Raw genomic sequence first — 22,609 nt, 5'->3', positions numbered from 1 at the left:
CTAAGTCAACACGAAAACGATCGGTAAAAAAAAAATGCTGGTACATATATAGAAAGAAATAATATCGCTGAAACCGGTTTGGCTCAGTGGATAGAGCGTCGGCCTGCGGACTGAGGGGTCCCAGGTTCGATTCCGGTCAGGGGCATGTGCCTGGGTTGCGGGCACATCCCCAGTGGGAGGTGTGCAGGAAGCAGCTGGTCGATGTTTCTCTCTCATCGATGTTTCTAACTCTCTATCTCTCTCCCTTCCTCTCTGTAAAAAATCAATAAAATATATATATATTAAAAAAAAAGAATATCCAGAATTTTAAATAATTTCTGTAAGTCTACCTGAAAAAGATAAGTCTATAGGATGGCAGAGATCTATACCTATTTTGGTCACTGTTGTACCCAGCACTTGGCACATAGAGTCACTCAATATTCATTAATGAATAAATATGAACAGGCAATTATAAAAAAAAAGAATATAAATTGCTAATATACACATAAAAATATTCTCAGCATTTCATTAATCAGGAAAAATGCAAAAACAACAGTAAAAGATTTTCCTCATAAAAGGTGTAAAAATATTTAGTATTGGTGAAGTTGTAGTGAAAGAGCTGTCTTATACATATAGTGAGCTGATATGTAAAGTGGTACTCCATTTTTGAAGGCAACATGACATTATGCATTGTTTAAAATGTGGGTATCTTTCAACTCCAAAACTGTACTTTTAGATATCTATCCTAGAGAAGCACATATAGTTGTATACAAAGAGGACACATACAGATAATTATTACAGCACAGTCTATAAAGAAAAATATTAAGTTAAATGTGCATAAAATGTTGTTTAATAAACAACAAAAGTATAGATTTGGAAACCAATTCAGCAGTTAAAAAAAGAGTAAGATAAATATATATGTACTAATATGTAAAAAGCTCCAATATATGTCCTTAAGTAAAAAAAAAAAAAAAAAAAAAAAAAAAAAAAGCACAACCTCCAAAAAATGTATATGTAATATGCTTTTATTTATGTACAAATTATAAAACTACAAATTTCTCTATGTACAAATGTAAGTATAAAGTCTGATAAAAAAAAAAGTAAAGAAAAACAAATTGGGAATAAAAGTCACCTCTGGGAAGGGGAATAAGACTGTCTGAGGGCCAAGGAAGAACTGTTTTACTACATTGAATTATTTTATAAGAATATATGCAAGCATTACTTGTATAATTAAAAACAATTTTTAAACATAAGAAAAAATAATGCAAATACAATTTTACTGATATGAAGGAATAAGAACTTTATTTGGGAATTGAACAGGTAGACAAAAAATTTCATTTTGGACATGTTAGTTTTGAAGCCCAATAGCCAGTAGGCAGTGTACACACACAAGACTGGCTGTCACTCAGAAGAGGGATCTTGGCTAAAGAAATCATTTGGGGAGTTGTTAGTATGTAGATGATACTCAAAGGCATAGGAACAGTATGGATGACTTAGGGAGAAAACACAATGGAAAGAGCAAAGGACCCAGATTCAAGGAGAAAGGGCCAGCATAGAAGACTAAGGACCAGCCAGAGAAATAAGAGGAAAACTAGTAAAGAGCAGAGTCCTGGAAGCCGAGAGAGGAGACTGTTTTGGTAAGAAGTCTATGTCTGATGATGCCAAGAGGTCTGATATGAAGAGGACTAGAAATACAGATATTAGCAACTTTAGCAAGAGGATTTTGTTTGGATCAGAGTATAAGAGCAGGATTGGGTTAAAGAGTTCATGGGAAGAAAAAAGTATACTGCATGTATTGAAAACTTAAGAAGCTTACTTTGAAAGGAATAAAAAGGTAAGAATAGCAGAAAGGAAATATGGAGGTCAGAGGACAGGGTTTTCAAAATGGGAAAGATTAGAGCAAGTTTGAATACTGCAGAAAAGGTTCTAGTATATAGAGGAAATAACTGAAGGAAGTTCTTAAGAAGACAAGAGAATATGATTAGAGCACCTATAGAGGGACTGGTCTTGGATGAAATGAAGGTCCTCTATCATAACAGGTGGGAATCAGTAAAAGGTAAGCCTGAGATGCAGGTAGGTTTGTAGATTTGGAAGGTACAAAGATGAAGGGATTACCTTTTGGCAGCTTCTGGGGGTTTTTTGGTTTTGTTTTGTTTTTTGTTAATCCTCACCCAAGGATATTTTTTTCCATTGATTTTTTTTTTAAGAGAGAGTGAAAGGGAGGGGGGAGAGACAGAAAGAAACATCTATGTGAGAGAGACACATTGATTGGTTGCCTCCCAAACCAAGCCCCAACCACAGCAGGGGATCAAGCCTGCAGCCTAGGTATGTGCCCTTGACCAGAATTAAACCCGGGTCAGTTTGTGGCTGACACTCTAACCACTGAGCAAACCAGCTAGGGCAGCAGCTTCTGTTTTTTATAATAAAGTATAAGGCACATCACTGGTTTAAAAAGAAGAACACAGCCCTACCTGGTTTGGCTCAGTGAATAGAGCATCCATCTGTGGACTGAAGGGTCCTGGGTTTGATTCCAGTCAAGGATACATGCCCAGGTTGCGGGCTCGATCCCCAGTAGGGGGAATGCAGGAGGCAGCCCATCAATCATTCACTCTCATCATTGATGTTTCTATCTCTCTCTCTCTCCCTTCCTCTCTGAAATCAATAACAATATATTTAAAAATAATATAAAATAAAAAATAAAAAGAACACAGGGGTAATGAACACACAATACAATATACAGATGATGTACTATAGAATTGTACACCTGGAACCTATATAATTTTTTTTATTTATTTTAATACTAGAGGCCCGGTGCACAAAAATTTGTGCACTCGGGGGGGTTGGGGGGGTCCCTCAGCCCGGCCTGTGCCCTCTTGCAGTCTGGGACCCCTCGGGAGATAACGACCTGCTGGCTGGCTTAGGCCTGCTCCTGGGTGGCAGAGGGCAGGCCCAATCCCTAGGTGCAGCCCCTGGTCGGGCTCGGAGCAGGGCCGATTGGGGAGTTGGGGCGCCGCCCCCTGTCATGCACAGAGCCGCAGGGCGATCAGGGAGTTTGGGCGCTGCCCCCTGTCACACTGATCCCGGTGCCGGGAGGCCTCACGGCTCCACTGAACCTGGTGCTGGGAGGCATATTACCCTTTTACTATATAGGATAGAGGCCTGGTGCACGGGTGGGGCCCGGCTGGTTTGCCCTGAAGGGTGTCCTGGATCAGGGTGGGGGTCCCCACTGGGGTGCCTGTCCAGCCTGGATGAGGGGATGATGGCTGTTTGCAGCTGGCCACAAACCCTTCAGGGTGGGGGTCCCCACTGGGGTGCCTGGCCAGTCTGGGTGTGGGGCTGAGGGCTGTTTTCAGGCTGGCGGGTGACTGAAGCTCCCAACCGCTCCTTTTTTTCTTTTCTTTTTTTTAATTCTGGGCCAGCTTTAGCTCTGAGGCTTGGCTCCAGCTCTTAGGCCTTGGCTGCTGAAAGCAGGTTTCTGGCCTTTGTTTACCTTCTGTATTTGAAACAATGTTGCGATCCTGCTGGCTGAAGCCCTACAGACTAAAGCAGGTTTCTGGGGTTTTGTTTAGCTTCTATATTTGTAACATAGTTGCTTAGAGTTGCAGCTCAGAGGCCGGCAAGGCAGGCGGGGAACGTTGGAGTCCTTCGTCACTGAAGCAAGCAAGCCTCATGTTCGCTTTAAGCTGCCTGGCTGCCGGCCGCCATCTTGGCTGGCAGTTAATTTGCATATCACCCTGATTAGCCAATGGGAAGGGTAGCAGTCGTACGCTAATTACCATATTTCTCTTTTGTTAAATAGGATACTTTATTGATTTTTTACAGAGAGGAAGGGAGAGGGATAGAGAGTTAGAAACATCAATGAGAGAGAAACATTGATCAGCTGCCCCCTGCACACTCCCTACTAGGGATGTGCCCACAACCAAGGTACATGCCCTTGACTGGAATCAAACCTGGGACCCTTCAGTCTGCAGGCCGACGCTCTATCCACTGAGCCAAATCGGTCATGGCTGAAACCTATATAATTTTATTAACCAACTAGGGGCCCAGTGCACGAAATTCGTGCACTGGGTGTGTGTGTGTGGGGGGGGGGTGTCCCTCAGCCTAGCCTGCCCCCTCTCACATACTGGGAGCCCTCAGGCGTTGACCCCCATCACCCTCCAATCGCAGAATCGGCCCCTTGCCCAGGCCTGACGCCTCTGGCCTAGGTGTCCGGCCCGGGCAGTGGGGACCTGCAGTGGCAGCGGGGGGCGCCGCGATTGCGCGGGCTCCGCCCCTGCCCCTGCAGGATGCCTCTGGCTGAGGTGTCCGGCCCGGGCAGCGGGGACCCGCAGCTGCAGCGGCCCCGCGATTGTGGGCTTCGCTTTAGGCCCAGGCAAGGGGCCCCTAGCTCCTGGGACTGCCAGCTTCGACCGTGCCCAGCTCCCATCGCTGGCTCCACCCCTACTTCCTGCTATCACTGGCCAGGGCGGAAAAGGCACCTGATTCTCCGATCATGGCTGGGGGGCAGGGCAAAGGCGGCCCCAGGGCCACCTTTGCCCTGCCCCCCAGCTCTTAGCTCCCCCCTGGGTTTCCGATCACTGTCAGTGGCAGGGGGCTTCTTCCTGCTTTCCCTTTCGCCTCCCTGCATTGTGCCTACATATGCAAATTAACCGCCATCTTGTTGACAGTTAACTGCCAATCTTAGTTGGCAGTTAATTTGCATATAGCCCTGATTAGCCAATGAAAAGGGTATCGTCGTACGCCAATTACCATTTTTCTCTTTTATTAGTGTTGATGTCACCCCAATAAATTTATTTGAAAAATAAAATAAAAATAAATAAAAAGAACATGTGCAATTAGAAATAAATAGAGACAGTATGAAATAATCATTTCCAGTGAGTGGGAAAGTGAACTTACTAGAGAAATGTATACCATGCTAGGCAATAATGATCATGCATATGAGTTGATGATTATGAATTTGTAGTGATACTGATCTGCCTAGTTTTCTGATTTTCTCCAGCAATTCTCATCCGCATGGAGGCAGACAACTAAAAAGGCAGATGGTTAGGTTCAACCAGTGCATCACTCAGAGTTCCATAAACAGCAGAAGGCAACTATGGCTGAATTAAACAGAGAAAGAATATGCGGTAGCTTTCAGAGTAAAGAACCTGCTTCAGGGCTACACAGCTAAAAACATCATACAAAACAGGTTTTGGAAAGTTGTGTTTGCTAATGCCAAGCAGGAGACACTGTAGCTTAGGCTGCACCATTATAGTCTGGATACCAGGTGACACCCTAGTACAGTGATGGCAAACCTTTTGAGCTCGGCGTGTCAGCATTTTGAAAAACCCTAACTTAACTCTGGTGCCGTGTCACATATAAAAAATTTTTTATATTTGCAACCATAGTAAAACAAAGACTTATATTTTTGATATTTATTTTATATATTTAAATGCCATTTAACAAAGAAAAATCAACCAAAAAAATGAGTTCGCGTGTCACCTTTGACACACGTGTCATAGGTTCGCCATCACTACCTTAGTAGCATTCCCACCATTGACCCTGTAACTGGATCATGCTGCTAGAGGCTGATGCTATATGGGAATTTGCTAATAACGGAGGAACAAGTTGTAGATCTTGAGATCCAAAAGGTTGCACAAAGGGCTGGGTGGAGGGGAGTAAAGCGGGGAGGAGGAGAGAATGGGAGACACCTGTAATACTGTCAACAATAAATAAACAAACAAACAAACAAATTGTTGCACAGAGTGATCTTAGCAGCAGCCTAGGTGTAGTACTAAAGCAGATTTCACATGGGAGTTTGGTCAGAGAAGTAGCCTCCCACTGTTGCTATGGGCAGTGTTGTATCTCACTAATCCCAAAGGCATCACAGACTGGCAAAGCCTTGGGCAAGTTAATTACTCTCTTTGAGACCAAATTTTCTAGTCTGTAAAATAATAATATTCATCTGATAAAATTGTCCTGATTAAGTGAGATGAGAAAGAAAGATGTTTGGCAGAAACTAAATATTCAGTAAATGGCAGCCATAAGTGAAGAATTTTAACTGAAGCCAAGAGAAGAGTTTCCAAGAAAACGTAGTCAACAGTATCTCATCTTTTAGAATGATCAAAAGGGTTCACCCCTGAAACACTACAGGAGGTAAGTTTGTAAGGAAGATAAAAACAGTTTTGCTCTCAGGTTACTTAATTCTCACTGACAGTTCTGCAGCATTCAGAAAGGCTTAAGAACAAGCCTGATTTGTAGTCAGAGAAATTCCACCAGCAGCTCTAAAACTTCTGTCCGTACCCTTCCTGAGCTAAGAACTAGGCGCCCCAAACAAATACATTTACGCTTGAAAAAGAGAGCAGGAAACCACCAGCTATCAATGCAGCGCCCAAGAAAGAAAATGGTTCAGTGAATTGTTGCAGAATATAGTGGGGAAGAGGGGGACCCGTTACAGAAGGAATTTCACTCCGCCATTTTCTCCTCTGCTCACTTAGCTCTCACCAAATCTCAGGTCATAGGTCATTCAGACTATAAAAAGCTCCTACAAATTCCATAGAAACCTGATGAAGCTTACTGAACCTCTTATTGGGTAAATAGAATTCAGCTCCTCTGATTGTGCATACCACCTGAACACAATGGCAGGACAGCAGACCAGGGCAACTGCCAGTTTATTCTCTCATCCACCTCAGTTGTACCTCTCTGAAATATTTAAGTAAGAACCACCATAAAGAAATTGCACGTTCTTTATAAAATCAACTTGAGAAGAGTCTGAATAAAGATTCCAACAAACCTTTTTTTCCCCCTTACTCTCCTTTCTTCATGAACAATACATTTCTTGAGTTAACTGGACATTAAAGAACTAAGTTTTTCCTCAGGACATCAAATACACAACTGCAACTTTAGCTCTGAGCAACCTCCTAAGACAGCTCTTAATGTTCAATCTTTCCCAATATAATTCGCAAATTATAATACAAAAAAAGGGCTGCTTTCTCTGAAGATTCATAAATGTTCACATAAATATATGATAAGACCATTAAATAAGCTTCATAAATAAAAAGAAACTACCTACTAGTGAAAAAACATCCACAAAAAATACACAGATTAAGATTCAATCTGATTTTTGAACAGAGAAATATTTCAACTGAAAAGCAACTGAGTTTGAAGTCAAACAGATTAGAATTCCGTCAGCTCCATCACATTACTAAATGTGTAATCTTGAGACAAATTCCTTAATCTCTTCAACCCTCAATAAAATAAGGATAACACTACCTCTCTCTGAGAGCTCTTTTTTTTTAAATACTCACCCGAGGATATTTTTCCCGTTAATTTTTAGAGAGTGGAAGGGATGGGGAGAGAGAGGAAGAAACATCGATGGGAGAGACACATCAATTGGTTGCCTCCCCCACAGGACCCAGGGATCAATCCTGCAACCCAGGTAGGAGCCCTTGACCGGAATCAAACCTGAGACCCTTCAGTCTTCGGGTCAGTGCTCTAACCACTGAGCAACTGGCTAGGGCTCTCTGAGAGCTCTTAAAAGGAGTAAATAAAATAGTATATGCAAAGCTCTAATACAATGCCTGGTACACAGCAGGAATGTATAACATGCTTCCCTTTCTAACCTGCAAAATGGTTAAGTAGAGATTGATTCATAAAGATGGTAGGGCTTAAAGAACAGGGAAAAATTTTTAGCTCAACAGGAAGAGGAGCCATATTCCTTAGGTACTCCGTATCTACACTAATAAAAGAGAAACATGGTAATTGGCGTACAACCGCTACCCTTTTCATTGGCTAATCAGCGAGATATGCAAATTAACTGTCAGCCAAGATGGCAGCTGGCAGCCAGGCAGCTTGAAACTAACATGAGGTTTGCTTGCCTCAGTGACTGAGGATCATTGGAGGAAACCAACATTCCCCGCCTGCGGCTGCAGGCCTCTGAGCAGGCAGTTTAAGAAACATTGTAACAAATACCACCGGACTTCAGCCAGCAGATTCGCAACATTGTAAGCAAAGGCCAGAGACCTACTTTCAGCCACGGAGGCCAAAGAGCTGGAGCCAAGCCTCAGAGCTAAAGCTGGCCCAGAATAAAAAAAAAGAAGAAGAAAAAAAGGAGCGGTTGGGAACTTCAGTCACTCCCAGCCTGAAAACAGCCCTCAGCCCCGCACCCAGACTGGCCAGGCACCCCAGTGGGGACCCCCACCCTGATCCAGGACACCCTTCAGGGCAAACCAGCCGGCCCCACCCATGCACCAGGCCTCTACCCTATATAGTAAAAGGGTAATATGCCTCCCGGCACCGGGATCAGCGTGACAGGGGGCAGCGCCCAAACCCCCTGATCGCCCTGCGGCTGTGTGTGTGACAAGGGGCGGGGCCCCAACCCCCTGAGCAGCCCTGCTCTGTGCCTGACAGGGGGGAAGCTCCCCAACCCCCCCACCCCCCACGGGCCCTGCTCTGTGTGTGATGGGGTAGAGCCAAAACCTCCCTATCGGCCCTGCCCTGAGTGTGAGAGTGGTGGTGCCCCAACCCCCTGATGGGCCCTGCTCTGTGTGTGACGGGGGCAGCGCCCCAACCCCCTAATTGGCCCTGCTCTGTGCGTGACAGGGGGTGGCGCCGCAACCTCCCCATCGACCCTGCCTTGAGTGTGACAGGGGGCAGTGCCCCAACCCCCCAATCGGCCCTACCCTGAGCGTGACTGAGGGTGGCATCACAACCTCCCAATCTGCCCTGCTCTGTGCATGATGGGGTGGCACCCCAACTCCCCAATCGGCCCTGCTCTGAGCCCGACCAGAGGCTGCACCTAAGGATTGGGCCTGCCCTCTGCCACCCGGGAGCAGGCCTAAGCCAGCAGGTCCTTATCTCCCGAGGGGTTCCAGACTGCGAGAGGGCACAGGCCGGGCTGAGGGACCCCCCCCCCCCGCCCCCCCGAGTGCATAAATTTTTGTGCACCGGGCCTCTAGTCTATTTATAATTTTAAAAATAAGAATAAAATTTCAGATTAGTAAATTACTAAAGTGAAAATGCATCCTTTATCTTAAAATGTTTTTTTCTTTAAAATACTCTTCTTCCTCTCTCCTAATTTTATAATTCTTTGCAGTCCTACATTTGTACAGTTTTTTCTCATGCCTCTTCCTAAAGCCCTGACTCAGATTCTTACTTGGTTTTGGGATAACCTAAGCCTTAAACCAGAAACACATACCTTGGAATTCGATTCTCCAAGACTTCTGGGAGAAGACCAGAACCAAGCATCTAAGAAGCTAGAAAGGCCCTAGCCAGTGTGGCTCAGTTGGTTGGAGCATCGTCCCACACATGGAAAGGTTGTGGGTTTGATCCCTGGTCAGGGCATAGACTTGGGTTGCTGGTTTGGTCCCTGGTTGGAGTGCATATGGGAGGCAAGTGATGGATGTTTCTCTCACATCCATGTTTCTCTCTCTCTCTCTCTCTCTCATCAATGAGCATGTCCACAAAAAAGAAGTTAGAAAGAATTGGTGTGGCATAATGAAAAGGAAATGGAAACAGACAAAGGTTTAAGACAAAGATTTAAGTCCTACCTCTGCCACTTTCTAGATGTATAACCTTGGGCAAGGCACTTTATCTCTCTGGACCTCATTTCCTTATTTGTAAAATGGAGATAATGCTATCTATATCTTAATGTGTTGTTGTCAGGATTAAGAAAACACCTATAACAATTCTTGGCATATAAAAGGCCAATTAATGGTAACTATTATTAGGGTCAACATGCCAATTGCCTTACTGAACGATTTTGCAAAGCTGTACTTTCCTAAATGGCAAAAGGAGTCACACTGCTCCCACATTCCCATGCCTAGATCCTAAAGATTATATTTTAGTAATCCATAATTAACCAAATTAAGAGCTTAAAGAATTCAGGCAAGAAAGTGCTAACATGGCTCAACTCATCCTCTGCTGACAGCAACAAAGCCAGTTCAAGGTGCATACCTTTGCCAAAAAAAAATAATAATCTGCTCGAACATAGTCATTACCAATACTGATGTAAGCACAAACTAGTTACAGTTCTTGGCTCACAGCCTTACTGTCATAAAGTTTTAACTTTTCTGAAATAAATTCTCTTCTGCCTTGTTTTCTGTATTGTGACATTCCTATAACTCCATTTTTAAAAACATAGGAAAGAAATCCTCTCAACTTTACCACTCCATTCACTGTGGAACTTCTCTTCCCATTTCACCAATCACTTCTTATAAAGATTTTTGGTTTGTTGGATTCATTTGGTGTGAGCTTATGAAGAAAAACATTATATACAAATATGTCAGAGCCACAATGACAAGATCTGGTCCTCAGAGTATTATAAATTACAAGATGTAACTTGTGCCAAAGATAAGATGTGACTAAGTAACCTACACACCATATGTTCATTCTTATTAACTACCACACTTGGGAATTCTGGCTCTTGTAAAAGTTTTTTTCCCTTGTGTGGCAGAGGCGCGTAACAGAACTAAGAAAAATGATGGCAGATACATGAATGGAGTAAGGGATACCATCAATGGAAATATGACTTAAGACAAATAAACCTGTATGTGACAGTTACAAAATTAAAGCAACAGTCACCAATTATACAGCCAAAGGCAGCTATTTCAATCCCCAAGTACCCCAGTCTCTCCCTACCCTCTATAAAAGCAGGAGTCAAGGTCAGATTGATTAAGTAAACAACCTAAGAATCAAGAAAGGCTCAACATATCAAAATGTCACACTGTAGTCCCTTGGTGAGGTGACTTTCATCATGAGGAAAGCAGGGCAGTCTCATGCACTTATAATTTAACCAATTCAATATCAAGAAAGTTAAAGATTCTGTCCCCAAAAAGTAGCCTTTAGCTATTTCATATAGCTGCATCCTTGCCCAGAGTTATACCTGCTTAACATCCAGCAGAGATTTTTTTTTAAAATATTTGTATTGATTTTTAGAGAGAGAGGAAAGGAAAAGGAGAGAAATATCTATGTGAAAGCAAAGCATGGATCAGCTTCCTGCACTTCCCCCAACGGGGATGCCCCAATTGGGAATCAAACCAGCAACCCTTCAGTGTACAGGATGATTCCCAACCAACTGAGTCACAACACTGTACAGAAAACTAGGTCCTGCCTTCCATAGCCTTGAGGTGCTGAGTAAATCTAGAATTATGGAACCTACATTTTTATACTGGAAAAACAGGAAGAAGGTAGTTTGGCAACAAGGAAAAAATGGTCAAGAAGCACACCTAGAATTAAGAAAAAAGACAGATATGCTGGCCTGCAATTTTTAAACTTCTTTTTATAGAATATATTGAATTGTGTATCATTTGGAGGTGGCCCTAATGGCATGCACTTAAGCTATAATGGAAAGAGGAGTAAAATAAATTCTTAATAACAATAGCTATTATGTCTTAAGCCACTACTATATGTACCAAGTTCAATGCTAAAGCCCTCTATAAATGCTTCTAATCCTCAATCATATCCGTGTCCTTATAGAAGAGGAAACTAAGACTTAGAGAATTTGGAAATTACCCAAAAGCTAGTTAGCAGGGGTTACCAGGATTCAAACCATGTCTGCCTGACAGTAAATCCCATTCCAAAAACAATTTGTTAAACTCTCTTACCCTCAAGAGATCTAATCAAATTATACATTTTTACACAAAAAGACCCTTAATCGCAGGAAAAAATTTGTCTGAAGTTATAAAGCAACTAAACTACTCAGAAACATGTTCTAGATTTCCAGACTCATATTTAGGTAGTAAAGGCGGCTCATGCTGCCTGTCTTTCCTCCTGTAATTCCTCCCAGAGGAGTTTCACACTGCAAAGGACAAGGAAACAGTCCTAAAGCATCAGTAAACAAGTTCCTGCAGGCTTGCCTCTGACATCGTCTGTTAACCACCAGTATTTGAGTAGGTAGAATGAAAGGGTTATCTGCTTCATAACTTAATCATGGGCTGATTACAACTAAAATTAAGCTGGTTCCAATTCCGCAGAGTCCTACAGTGAAACCAATGCCGATTTCACAACACTTTCATGCTGTTCTGATAAAGAATTAGAAATCGTTCCCAACAATAAAAAAACAAAAATCATTGTGTCCATATTGTATGTATCTCAGAAATTAGAGCCATAATTGTGTTGTTGTTTTTTACATGATGCACAGCTCTGTCTTTTCCAAGATCTGCCCCTTTTTTCCTGGGCTGATTAGCTTTATGGGAGGAGGGGCATACTAAGCATAGCATTGTAAGGGGACTAGGGAGTATGCACTGAGTGGCCAGATTATTATGACCACCCCATCAGTACAATGAAGTGAATTAGTTATGCAAATAATAATAATCAAACCTTGAGAGTATTTGCTTAGGAAGTTTTCAATATTCAGTATTTTTGGAAGTGTCAATGAAGTACTGATGGGGTGGTCAGAATAATCTGGCCACTCAGTGTATATACTACATCTAGGCACACGGACTCCCCGCTGCCCCAAGGCTTACTGTCTCTTCACAACTACATCGGAAAGAAGCTGGCCGCTGAGACAGAAAGCCCCAAACGACAGCTTTTCCCCCAAAGTAGAAGCATTTCTTCCTAACCCTGTCAAGTCGCAATAGAAGGAACGAATAAATCACGCTCTCTACACACAGCCTACAATCCCGGTGGCCGACTACGGGGCCGAGAGAACCAACCTCTGACACTTGTACATTCAGAGAAGATGCACGGACACTGCAGTATCTAGAGGGAAGGGCAGGGCAGCAGCACTGCTCTGCGGACGCTGCTGACCACAGAAAGGCATAAAGTCATCATCGGTACAGAAACCAGGCAGACTGAGGATTTCAAGGCGAGGTCGCTACTGCTTACTCCTAACTTCCATCAGCAAAGACCTTCCCACCCGCCGGGCTGGGTGATCGCTCATAAGCGGGCAGGTTTTTCTGTACCATCGGGGTCTTCTCCCCGGAGAAGCTGAAAGATGACCCGCGAGTAAGCTGGGGGTGCAGGGAGGGGCGGCATTAGGTGCCTCTTCCCCTGCCCATTCCAGGCAGGAGTGGAAAGCGCCACCTCCATGTTATCCATAGGGAAGTGCGGCCGCGCCGGCTGGAGTCCTCGCTCCCCAGCACGGGGCCCGGGAGAGGGCATCTCTGAGAGCGGGTTTACGGGGGGAAAAGGGTCTCTCTGCGTCTGTGATCAGGAGGGAGGGCGTGGAGGACGGTGCTGCGGTGCCGACAGGATCTGCGTGTGGTTCCCCACCCGCCCTCTCTCTGCACGACAGGCAGCCCGGCCCCAATACCTTCTTGACTGTGCGCGGCGCTTCGGTAACGGTGCCGTCGGGGCTGAGCAGGGCCTCGCCGCCGTCGCGGTGCCGCTGGTGCTGGTGATGGGGGTCGCTCCGCTTCATGGCCGACGCCTGAGGCACTTTCCCGGCGGCAGGGCTGAGAGCCGCAGCTGGCCCCGAGCCCGGGCCGGGGGCTGGGGGCCGCTCCGCGGCGGGAGCTGGGGCCTCGGGGTCGCCGCCGCCCGCCGGGGGGGCCATGGCGCTCACGGCCGCCGTGCTCAGTCCCAGCGGCGGCTCCGCCTCGGAGGGGCTCAGGTCCTTCAGGTCCACCTCAGGCACTTTCGCGGCGGCCGCTGCCGACACAACCTGCACCGACATCACCGCCTCCACTGCCGCCGCCGGCTCAGGCTTCAGCTCCAGCTCCGGCTCGGCTCCGCCTCCCGCCTCCCGTCCCTTTCCCTCCCCCATCCCTCCACTCCTCCCCTCCATCGCCTCTCTCTCCCCCACCCCCGCCTCCGCCGGCCCGCCCGCCAGCCAGCCCTGGGCTCCTGCTCCCGCCCCCGCCCCGCCCTCCCCAGTCCGGCCCCACTCGCGCGCGAGGCGCCACGGGACCTGTAGTGCGCTTGCTCCGGGACGCACGCGGTGGAAGGACCGTGGGACCTCAGCCCCCGACCGACACTGCGCGCCGTCGAGGGCGCTGCCCGCGACGCCCCCTGGGAGTTGTAGTTTCCGTCCCCCTTCCTCCGGCAAGTTGGATTCTGTAGGAGCTATGGAGCTCTAGGGCCGGGGACTCACGGAAAGGAAAGGCGTGAAAATAACTGACACAAGGAAGGGGATAAGGAAGAGAAAGTCTCCGGAGGAGTGACGGTTTCCTGGAGTGAACACCAGAAACCCTAGGGTTGGGAAGGTGGGGGAGGAATGACCCGACTGCGTGAATTTCCTGTGTGCGCGCGCGCGCGCGCGCGGGTTTGCTATCACGTGAGCAGGCATTTAAAGGAAAAGTGGCGGCGTCACGTGAGAAGAAAGCCTTCCTCAAGCTTGAAGTTGCTTCATTTTCCTGATTCTGTGAAATCGGTACTCTGACACCTTCCCAAACGTAAATGACATTGTTTTTAGAAGGAATAATATTCCTGCTGTGGCAATTTCTCACCCTGTATGGGTCTGGAAGTTTAAAAATCAGTCCAAAAAGAAGTAAGGTATCATTAGAGATTTCAGGGCAGTGGAATTTCGCGTTTCTTTAAATGAGACCAAGTCTTTTGACCTATTAATTCTACTAAAGAAATCATCTGAAATTAAGATAAATCAGTCAGCATAGAGGAATGTTAACTGCAGTGTGAATACTGATTTTTTAAGGTCTCATCCTATAAAAATAGCATTTCCAAATCACAGTGAAAAGAACTTGAAGAATTTACCAATTTTGTTTTCTACTATGTGCCTAAGAGATATCTAACTAAAAACTGGTATCTGACACAACAGAATGACATTTACAGACTGTACTAGTAATATTGTAGTGACATTACTGAGATTGATTGTTACAAATTCTTTGAGTATTAAATGTTTACATCCTGATTATTTATATAGAACATGGGTCCAATAACAAAAATAAAGAGCAGCAGCTGGAAATTTATCAAATTCAATGGTCAAAAATAAAAGGGTTAACCATTCTTTCAGTTATTTTCTGAAGATAAGCCCCTTTTTCATATTGAAATCTGGTGGCAATTAAATTCAGGTATTTTCCCAAGCTACTGTGTGAAGAGGATGCTGAAGGCCATCTCCAGCATACTGCAATATAAGGACTCTTCCAGCTCACCAATTCTGGCTCGCTTCCAAAATATACCCACCAATCCAGTTTTATTTCTGTTCAGGAGGCTGGGTGCCAAGAATTTATATAAGCAGGGGCTTACAAACAGCAGTAGATGCAGTCACCAGACTCTGAAAATTGAAAATGGCAGACATTGTGAGACCAGCGAAGCTCCAGCCACACCACCTTTCTAAACACTGACTTTGTTAAGTGATGGGATTTGGGGTGATTTTTTTTTTAACTTTCTGTGTTCCTTTCTGTGTTATTTTAAGTTTGACATTTATTTTAGAAGGTGTACAACAAAGATGTGTATGGTGGCTTTATTTTTAATAACAAAAGGGGTATGTGAAACTCCTTTAATGTCCAACAATAGAGGGTTACAGCCTTTAATATTCAGTTTGCCAAGAACTTTTTTTAATGATAAAGAGAAATGAGAGCTTATGATAACATAGTAAACTAAAAAGCAGGAGACAACATTGCACATTCCATAAAATTTTAACTATGTAAATAACCCTTGAAAAAAAAACAGAAGACATTAAAATGCAGGTAACTCTGGGTAATAGATTATGGGATAGGTTATTTTTTCTGTATTCTCAGAGAAACTAAGGTAAAAGGGATCTTATAGTTTATGGTTGCTCAGAGAGTGATAGCCCTGACAACCCCAGGCCACTAGACATCTAGTCTTGGAAGTAACTATTTTTTTCCCTGGCAAGAAGGAAAGGAGAAGCTCCATCTGTCCTACAGAATTTTGCCTGCCTTCACCTTCCCTGTGCTACACCTGTCTTGCAAACCTGTTCATTTGTGGAGTTGTCCTTCCCTGAATGGAGGCTCATACTCTGGTCTTCAAAGTTGTGCCTGATGCTATGTATTGGAAGGCATCTGAGCATTGCCATTTCTGCAAAGCCCACAAGTACACCAGACACAAGGACTTTCTTAAGTTTCCTCTTCACACTCTGGCTTTCAGAGTTTCCTTCCTGTTGTAAAGAACCAGCACAGAGCTTCATCTTCCAGCTGTCAGGGCAGGGATTAGCAGCTCTATAACTAATTTCTTTCTTCTCTCTAATGCACAAGGGAGCTCTGTACAGCCACCTGGCATATGTTGGAACTCACAGGCAGCAGCTGCCTACCTGGACTCCCACTAGAATTGATTACTAAGGGGATGAATTAGTTCTTCAGTGGGATGTGGTTACAAAATATAAGGAGTCAGAGGACTGGAAAGAAACTAATACTCAGGCAATGTCCACTGATTGGGTCAAACAACAGGGCACACTTCTTGGCCATTCTTAACTTCATCCTTACCCAGTTGCTGTTTCTGACATCTTTGTTACTGAGGGACATTAAGCCCAGGAATGGAGGTAGCATACTGGAAACACGGCAATTAAGCACAAGTTTATTAACTATTTAGTTTATTAAATATTTAAACCATAAGTCCTTTTTCCCTCACTGGCTCATTCAGCTTCCAGACCCTAGCAGGCTTGAATGTATCTTTCCTGAAGGAAATTAAAAGAACTTCTCTGAAGTGTCTAATAGAAAACGTGAAGATATTAACATGAGAGTTTCATAAGGAAATAGGCCAGCCGCGTCATCCTTGGTAAAGACCATACCCATGTTAACAGAGATTCTGGAGAATCATTAATGTCACACTCAAGTACGAGCAGATGGACAAAGTCACCAGATGTATGAAGACAGAGACCAACATAAGAAAACAGAAAAATGTAAATAAATAACTTGGAGGAAACAGGCTGTGTGTGAAAAAGAAATCAAGACCCCCCCCCCAAAAAAAACCATTAGTATCCCCAGAGCCTGAAGATAATTGTATTTGTGAAAGAATATGCTATTTCAAGAAGTGAACATTCAGAGAAATAAATGAGAACTTCAAAATGAAAGCATTCTAGCAGAAAAAATTTAAAACTCAATAAAAGAAAAATTAAAAATAGGAAAGATGCATTTTATCTTTGCTCAGATTGTTGAATGATGGCTTATTTTATGGTTTTTATTTTTTTAAAATATTTTTATTGACTTCAGAGAGGAAGGGAGAGAGAGATAGAAACATCAATGATGAGAGAGTCATTGATCAGCTGCCTCCTGCATGCCCCACACTGGGGATTGAGCCCAAAACCCAGGCATGTGCCTAGATGGGGAATCAAACCATGATCTCTTAACTCATAGGCCAACACTCAACCATGGAGCCACACCAGCCAGACTTACGGTTTTTATATTTGTGTCTAATTCATGTTATAACATGATAAATGAAATGCATTGTGCGGCTACAGTTTTCTGGGAAAGTTTGGTCTTTTAGGAATTTTTTTTCAGATCTCCATTAAGCCTTTCTTTTTTTTTTTTTTCTTTTTTCCATTAAGCCTTTCTTTCAATTTCCAAAAAGACTGAAAGGGAGAGAGAGAGAGAGAGAGAGAGAGAGAGAGAGAGAGAGAGAGAGAGAGAGAAGGAGAAGGAGGAGGAGGAGGAGGAGGAGAAGGGAGAGGAGGAGGGGAGGGAGGGAGGGAGAGAGGGAGGGAGAGAGGGAGGAAGGAAGGAGAGAGAGGGAAATGAATTAGAGGATCAGTCCAGGAAGTTCAACATCTGAACTATATGAAAGCCAAAAAGAGACAACAAAGAAAATGGAGGGGGGATGCTAATCAAAGAAATTATTCAAACAATTTCCCCAAATTGAAAGATGAGAATATCCAGAATGAAAGGCGTCATTAGGAGCTGAGCCTAATAGATGAAAATAGACCTATATTAACATACAGCATGTAAAATTTCAAAATTTTGGGACAAAGAGATGATCCTTCAAATGTTTGGAGTGGATCAAGGAAACATTTTAACAAAGGCTCAAGTGTCAGAAAGATACTGAACTTCTTTTTAAATTTTTTTATTTATTATATTTAGAGAGAGGGAGAAATACATCAATTTGTTCTTCCAATGTACTCATTGATTAACTTTTTAATATATATATTTATTGATTTCAGAGAGGAAGGAAGAGGAGAGAGAGAGATAGAAACATCAGTGATGAGAGAGAATCATTGATTGGCTGCCTCCTGCACGCCCTCTACTGGGAATCGAGCCAGCAATCCGGGCATATGCCCTTGACTGGAATTGAACCTGGGACCTTTCAGTCCACAGGCTGATGCTCTATCCACTGAGCCAAACCAACTAGGGCTTTTGATTGATTTTTGTATGTGCCCAACCGGAGATCGAACCTGCAACTTTGGGATCGCACAACCTTGGTGTATTGGGACAATGCTGTAACCAACTGAACTACCTGGCCCAGGTGATGTTGAACTTCTTAAAATTAGTTCTGGAATCTAGAAGATAATGCCTTCAAATACTATAGGCCCTCCATTTGCCTTCTGCAGAGAATAATCTGACAGTCAGCCAAGATTGGGTAGGACAGTCATCTAACTGTGCAGAGTTAGGTAGGGGATCAGTTTTCATTTTCACCCTCCTGTTTTCATTTCTACCTTCTGAAGCACCTGCTCCCTTGAATTCAGAGCCTTTTGACAGTGCTGCAATATACATTTCTCTACTGTTGACTAAGATTTGAGCTTTTTCAAGTCTGCTAAATTTCCACTCATTGTTTTCTTTCCTACTTTCAAAGGCGGTTACTAAGAGCTCCTCGCCACTCTACCTCTTTTTGTCTTCCTTGTGGGTGAAGAATGAAAAAAAGCTAAGTCCTTATTTTCTATATTGGAGAGTAGTTTACAGTTGTATGAGAAACAGAGTTTATTTGCCGGGGTCCAACCCCAGCAGGTCCAGGGGTCCCCAAAGGTGTGGACGGAGTCGGCGAAGAAGGAAGGACACGGAGGCAGAGTTCAGTTGATCAGCAGCCTAGCCAGGATCTCTAGCCAAGTTCTGGTCTGGATCTCCAGAGAGGTTCTGCTTCGGATCTCCAGCGAGGTTCTCTAGCCATGTTCCCTCGCTAGGTTCTCCAGCCAGGTTCAGTCACCAGGTTCTAGTCAGGTTCTCTTGCCAATTTCTATAGTCAGGTTCAGTCCAGGATCTTTTGCCATGTTCTCTCCAGCGAAGTTCTTCTGTCTGTAGGTTCTGTGTAGATTCTGTCTTTAGGTTCTCTCTTCTTAGTTCTGTGTTCTGAGTTCTGTCTTGTTACAACTGTATTTATACCAGTTGATTCAATCCTATCAATCTCTATTCCAAAGGTTAGGGCGTTTCTTATCTCCATTCCAGGGAGTAAAGATTATGTAGCTTAAGCATGCTTGTTCATAGTTAAAGTGATTAATTACCCGCCTGGCACTTAGTTGAGGGGTTTTATTCCCTCCCTAACTTCAGGGGAAAATCCCTACCTGGGGATTCAACCTTTCTCGGAGAGGTGATCTTGGTTAAAACACAGCGCCAAGAAGGTGAGCAAACATATTAAGAACCGTATGCCATATATGCCAGGTCCCTCGAAACAGCAAGGATGGACCGGCTCCCGGCATTTAATCTTATATTGTTATTTATTAATGAGTATATTATTTTCCATAGGAATAACCATAAGCCTACTTTTATCCCACCCTGTATATAAAAGCATAATAATGGAAGGAACCCCACTGAATTCAAACAGTAGTTTTTCTGTCAAGGAAGGAGAGGGGAGAGGGGAATGGAACGGGGTTTTGGTCAGAGAGGACTTTAGCTAAGTCTGTTACATTTTATTTCTTTTTAAAAAATAGGGTGGAGCCCTGGCCGGTGTAGCTCGTTGGTTGAGCATCATCCCATGCACTGGAGGTCACCACCAGTCCCAGTCAGGGCACATGCCCTGGTTGCAGGCTCAATCCCCTGTAGGGGGCATGCTGGAGGCTAATCAATGTTTCTCTCTCTCTCCCCCTCGCTTTCTCTCAAATCAATAAAAACATATTTTTTAAAAAATAGGGTAGAAGCAAATACGATAAAACAATTTTAAAATTGATTTCAGAGAGGGAAACACATGGATGTGAGAGAGAAACATCCATTCGTTGCCACCCTCTCATAGGTGCCCCAACCTGGGGAATCAAACCCACAACCTGGGTATGGTGCCCTGCGTGGGAATTGAACCCTCCACCTCCCGGTGTATGGGATGATGCTCCAACAAACTGAGCCACACCAGCCAGGACTGAGAGAAATAATTTTATGAGTTGTTATTTCTGAATAGTGGAAATAGGAATGTTTATTAAGTTGTTCTTTGTGCTTTTTAAAATACCTTTTAACTTCTTAGATTAAAAAGCCCTCCCTCCCCCCAATAAATAAATCAAGCTCAGGCCCAGGCAGGGATGAGGCAGTGGAGAGACTGCCGAAAAGAAGTTGGGACCAACAGAGGCAGGCCTCACAATCTAGGAAGAAGCACAAGTGAATGTGAGTTTGACGTGCACTTAGTGTGAGTGGTAAGAGCCTGCCAGAGCAGTGAACACACGGAGACGTTTTCTCGGGCAGCAGCTGGGCCACAGGGAGTCCCACAAACCAAGCTCCTCTTGGATCCTTCCAGGGAGGTGTTCCTTCCAGGGAGGGTCCTAATTCAGGAGCTATGGCGGGAAAGTGGGCTCTGTGGCTCAGTCCTAAGGTCTGGTGCTCCTATTAAAAACACTGCAAGATTTGGGAACTCCAGCTGCAGCCTAAGCCCTAACCTCTGCATTCACAAAAGGTGGGCTCACAGTGCCCTCTTAGTGGCGGAGTCTCTGTCCACCTCCACAGCTAGACATAAAAAGGTAACATTTCTCAGCTTTTTTAAAAAATTAAATCTTTATTGTTCAGATTATTACAGTTGTTCCTCTTTTTTCCCCTCATAGCTCCCCTCCACCAAGTTCCTACCCCACCCTCTGCCCTTACTCTCCCCCCCACTGTGCTCATCCATAGGTGCACAATTTTTGTCCAGTCTCTTTCCGCACCCCCCTACACCCTTCCCCACCGCCCCCAGAATAGTCAGTCCATTCCATTTCTATGCCCCTGATTCTACTATATTCACCAGTTTATTCTGTTCATCAGATTATTTATTCACTTGAGTTTTAGATTCACTTGTTGATAGATATGTATTTGTTGTTCATAATTTGTATCTTTACCTTTTTCTTCTTCCTCTTCTTAAAGGATACCTTTCAGCATTTCATATAATACTGGTTTGGTGGTGATGAACTCCTTTAGCTTTTCCTTATCTGTGAAGCTCTTTATCTGACCTTCACTTCTGAATGATAGGTTTGCTGGATAAAATAATCTTGGTTGTAGGTTCTTGCTATTCATCACTTTGAATATTTCTTGCCACTCCTAGGCCTAGAATGAACTCTTTCTACATCCTATCCCCTATTCTTTACATAAGTGTTCCCACTAAAGAAAAAGGGGATGGAGGGAATGTCCTTGGAGATGAAAAGAAGAAAATTGTTAACGTAGTCTCTTATTTCAGAAAAAAATCATTAGAAAACACTGATAAATTTTGTTTTCAATACTGTTGCTGGTAAAGGTTAAAAACTAGCCCTGACCAGTTTGGCTCAGTGGATAGAGTGTCGGCCTGCGGACTGAAGGGTCCCAGGTTCGATTCCGGTCAAGGGCATGTACCTTGGTTGCGGGCACATCCCCAGTGGGGAGTGTGCAGGAGGCAGCTGATCGATGTTTCTCTCCCATCGATGTTTCTAACTATCCCTCTCCCTTCCTCTCTATAAAAAATCAATAAAATATATATTAAAAAAAAGGTTAAAAACTAGCAATTCTACAGCTGAAAGAAGCAGTGATGACCAGAATGACCAAGGTAAACTAGGGATACAGTGCAGCCAGAGGGAACACAACATAGGGAACCTGGACAGAAGGACAAATCAACCGTCATAACTGAGAGGGAAGAGTTTGGATCCATCAGGAAGAGCCTGGGCCCAGTGTCTGTCCCTTAGTAGCTGTGAGGCTGTGGGCAGGTCATTTTGACTCACTGCGCTTATTTCTAGAAAAAAAAACTAGCTTCTCTGGTCCCTCTGAATTAAACAAGAGGCAGCACACAGGGCCCAAGAGCCAACGGTGGAGCCAGAGTTGGAATGGAATCCAAGCTTTACTATTTACTGTGGCCTCGGGCAAACTATTGGAACGCTGCGTCTCAGAACCTTGGGGCTGTTAACAGTGCTCCAAAGGTCTGTTGCGAGATTCCAGTTAATGCATGTGAAGTACTTGGGAGACAGCTCAGCAAGCCTTCAATAAGAGTTATTATTGTTTTAATAAAACACATGTAAAATACTTAGAATGAAATCAGATCAATCAAGTTAGTTCCCCTTCCTCTGGGCAAAATGCTTATTCCGCATCACATGTCCTTAGTCTCCAAAGGAGTCTGGTCAGTATTCCACACCTTCCAGTGTGTGGGTGCCACCCCTTCTTCCACAGCTCTCCTTTCCATGTGATCTCGAGTCCTTGCAACCCAAATAGTCCCAGTCTTCTACGAACATTTTTTGGGGGGAGGAAGTGGGGCTAACAGGCTTCCCTCAAGGAAATCTGAATTCCAATGACTGATGCACAGCTTCCTCTTGGACCCCCTGACATCTTTTTTTTTTTTTAATATATTTTATTGATTTTTTACAGAGAGGAAGGGAGAGGGATAGAGAGTTAGAAACATTGATGAGAGAGAAACATCGATCAGCTGCCTCTTGCACACTCCCTACTGGGGATGTGCCCGCAACCAA

General features: G+C 44.1%; 1 protein-coding gene and 1 pseudogene across 2 annotated transcripts in view; both read right to left on the bottom strand.

The window, feature by feature from the left end:
* AHCYL2 (adenosylhomocysteinase like 2) overlaps positions 1-13,625 on the bottom strand; it is a 189,438-nt gene extending 175,813 nt beyond the window's left edge. For both annotated transcript variants that reach the window (XM_059711762.1, XM_059711763.1), the window contains exon 1: positions 13,211-13,625. In XM_059711762.1, coding sequence (XP_059567745.1) covers positions 13,211-13,573 — 363 coding nt within the window. In that variant the 5' untranslated portion in view covers positions 13,574-13,625. The remainder of the gene's footprint in view (positions 1-13,210) is intronic.
* A 1,312-nt stretch (positions 13,626-14,937) lies between these two features.
* On the bottom strand, positions 14,938-15,151 carry LOC132211423 (protein kish-A-like; annotated as a pseudogene).
* Between the last annotated feature and the right edge of the window lie 7,458 nt (positions 15,152-22,609).

This window comes from Myotis daubentonii, chromosome 10, assembly GCF_963259705.1.
Source record: "Myotis daubentonii chromosome 10, mMyoDau2.1, whole genome shotgun sequence".
In the NCBI taxonomy this organism is placed as follows: Eukaryota; Metazoa; Chordata; class Mammalia; order Chiroptera; family Vespertilionidae; genus Myotis; species Myotis daubentonii.
The sequence above is the reverse complement of the archived record's forward strand: the minus strand, read 5'-3'. Positions and strand labels throughout refer to the sequence as shown.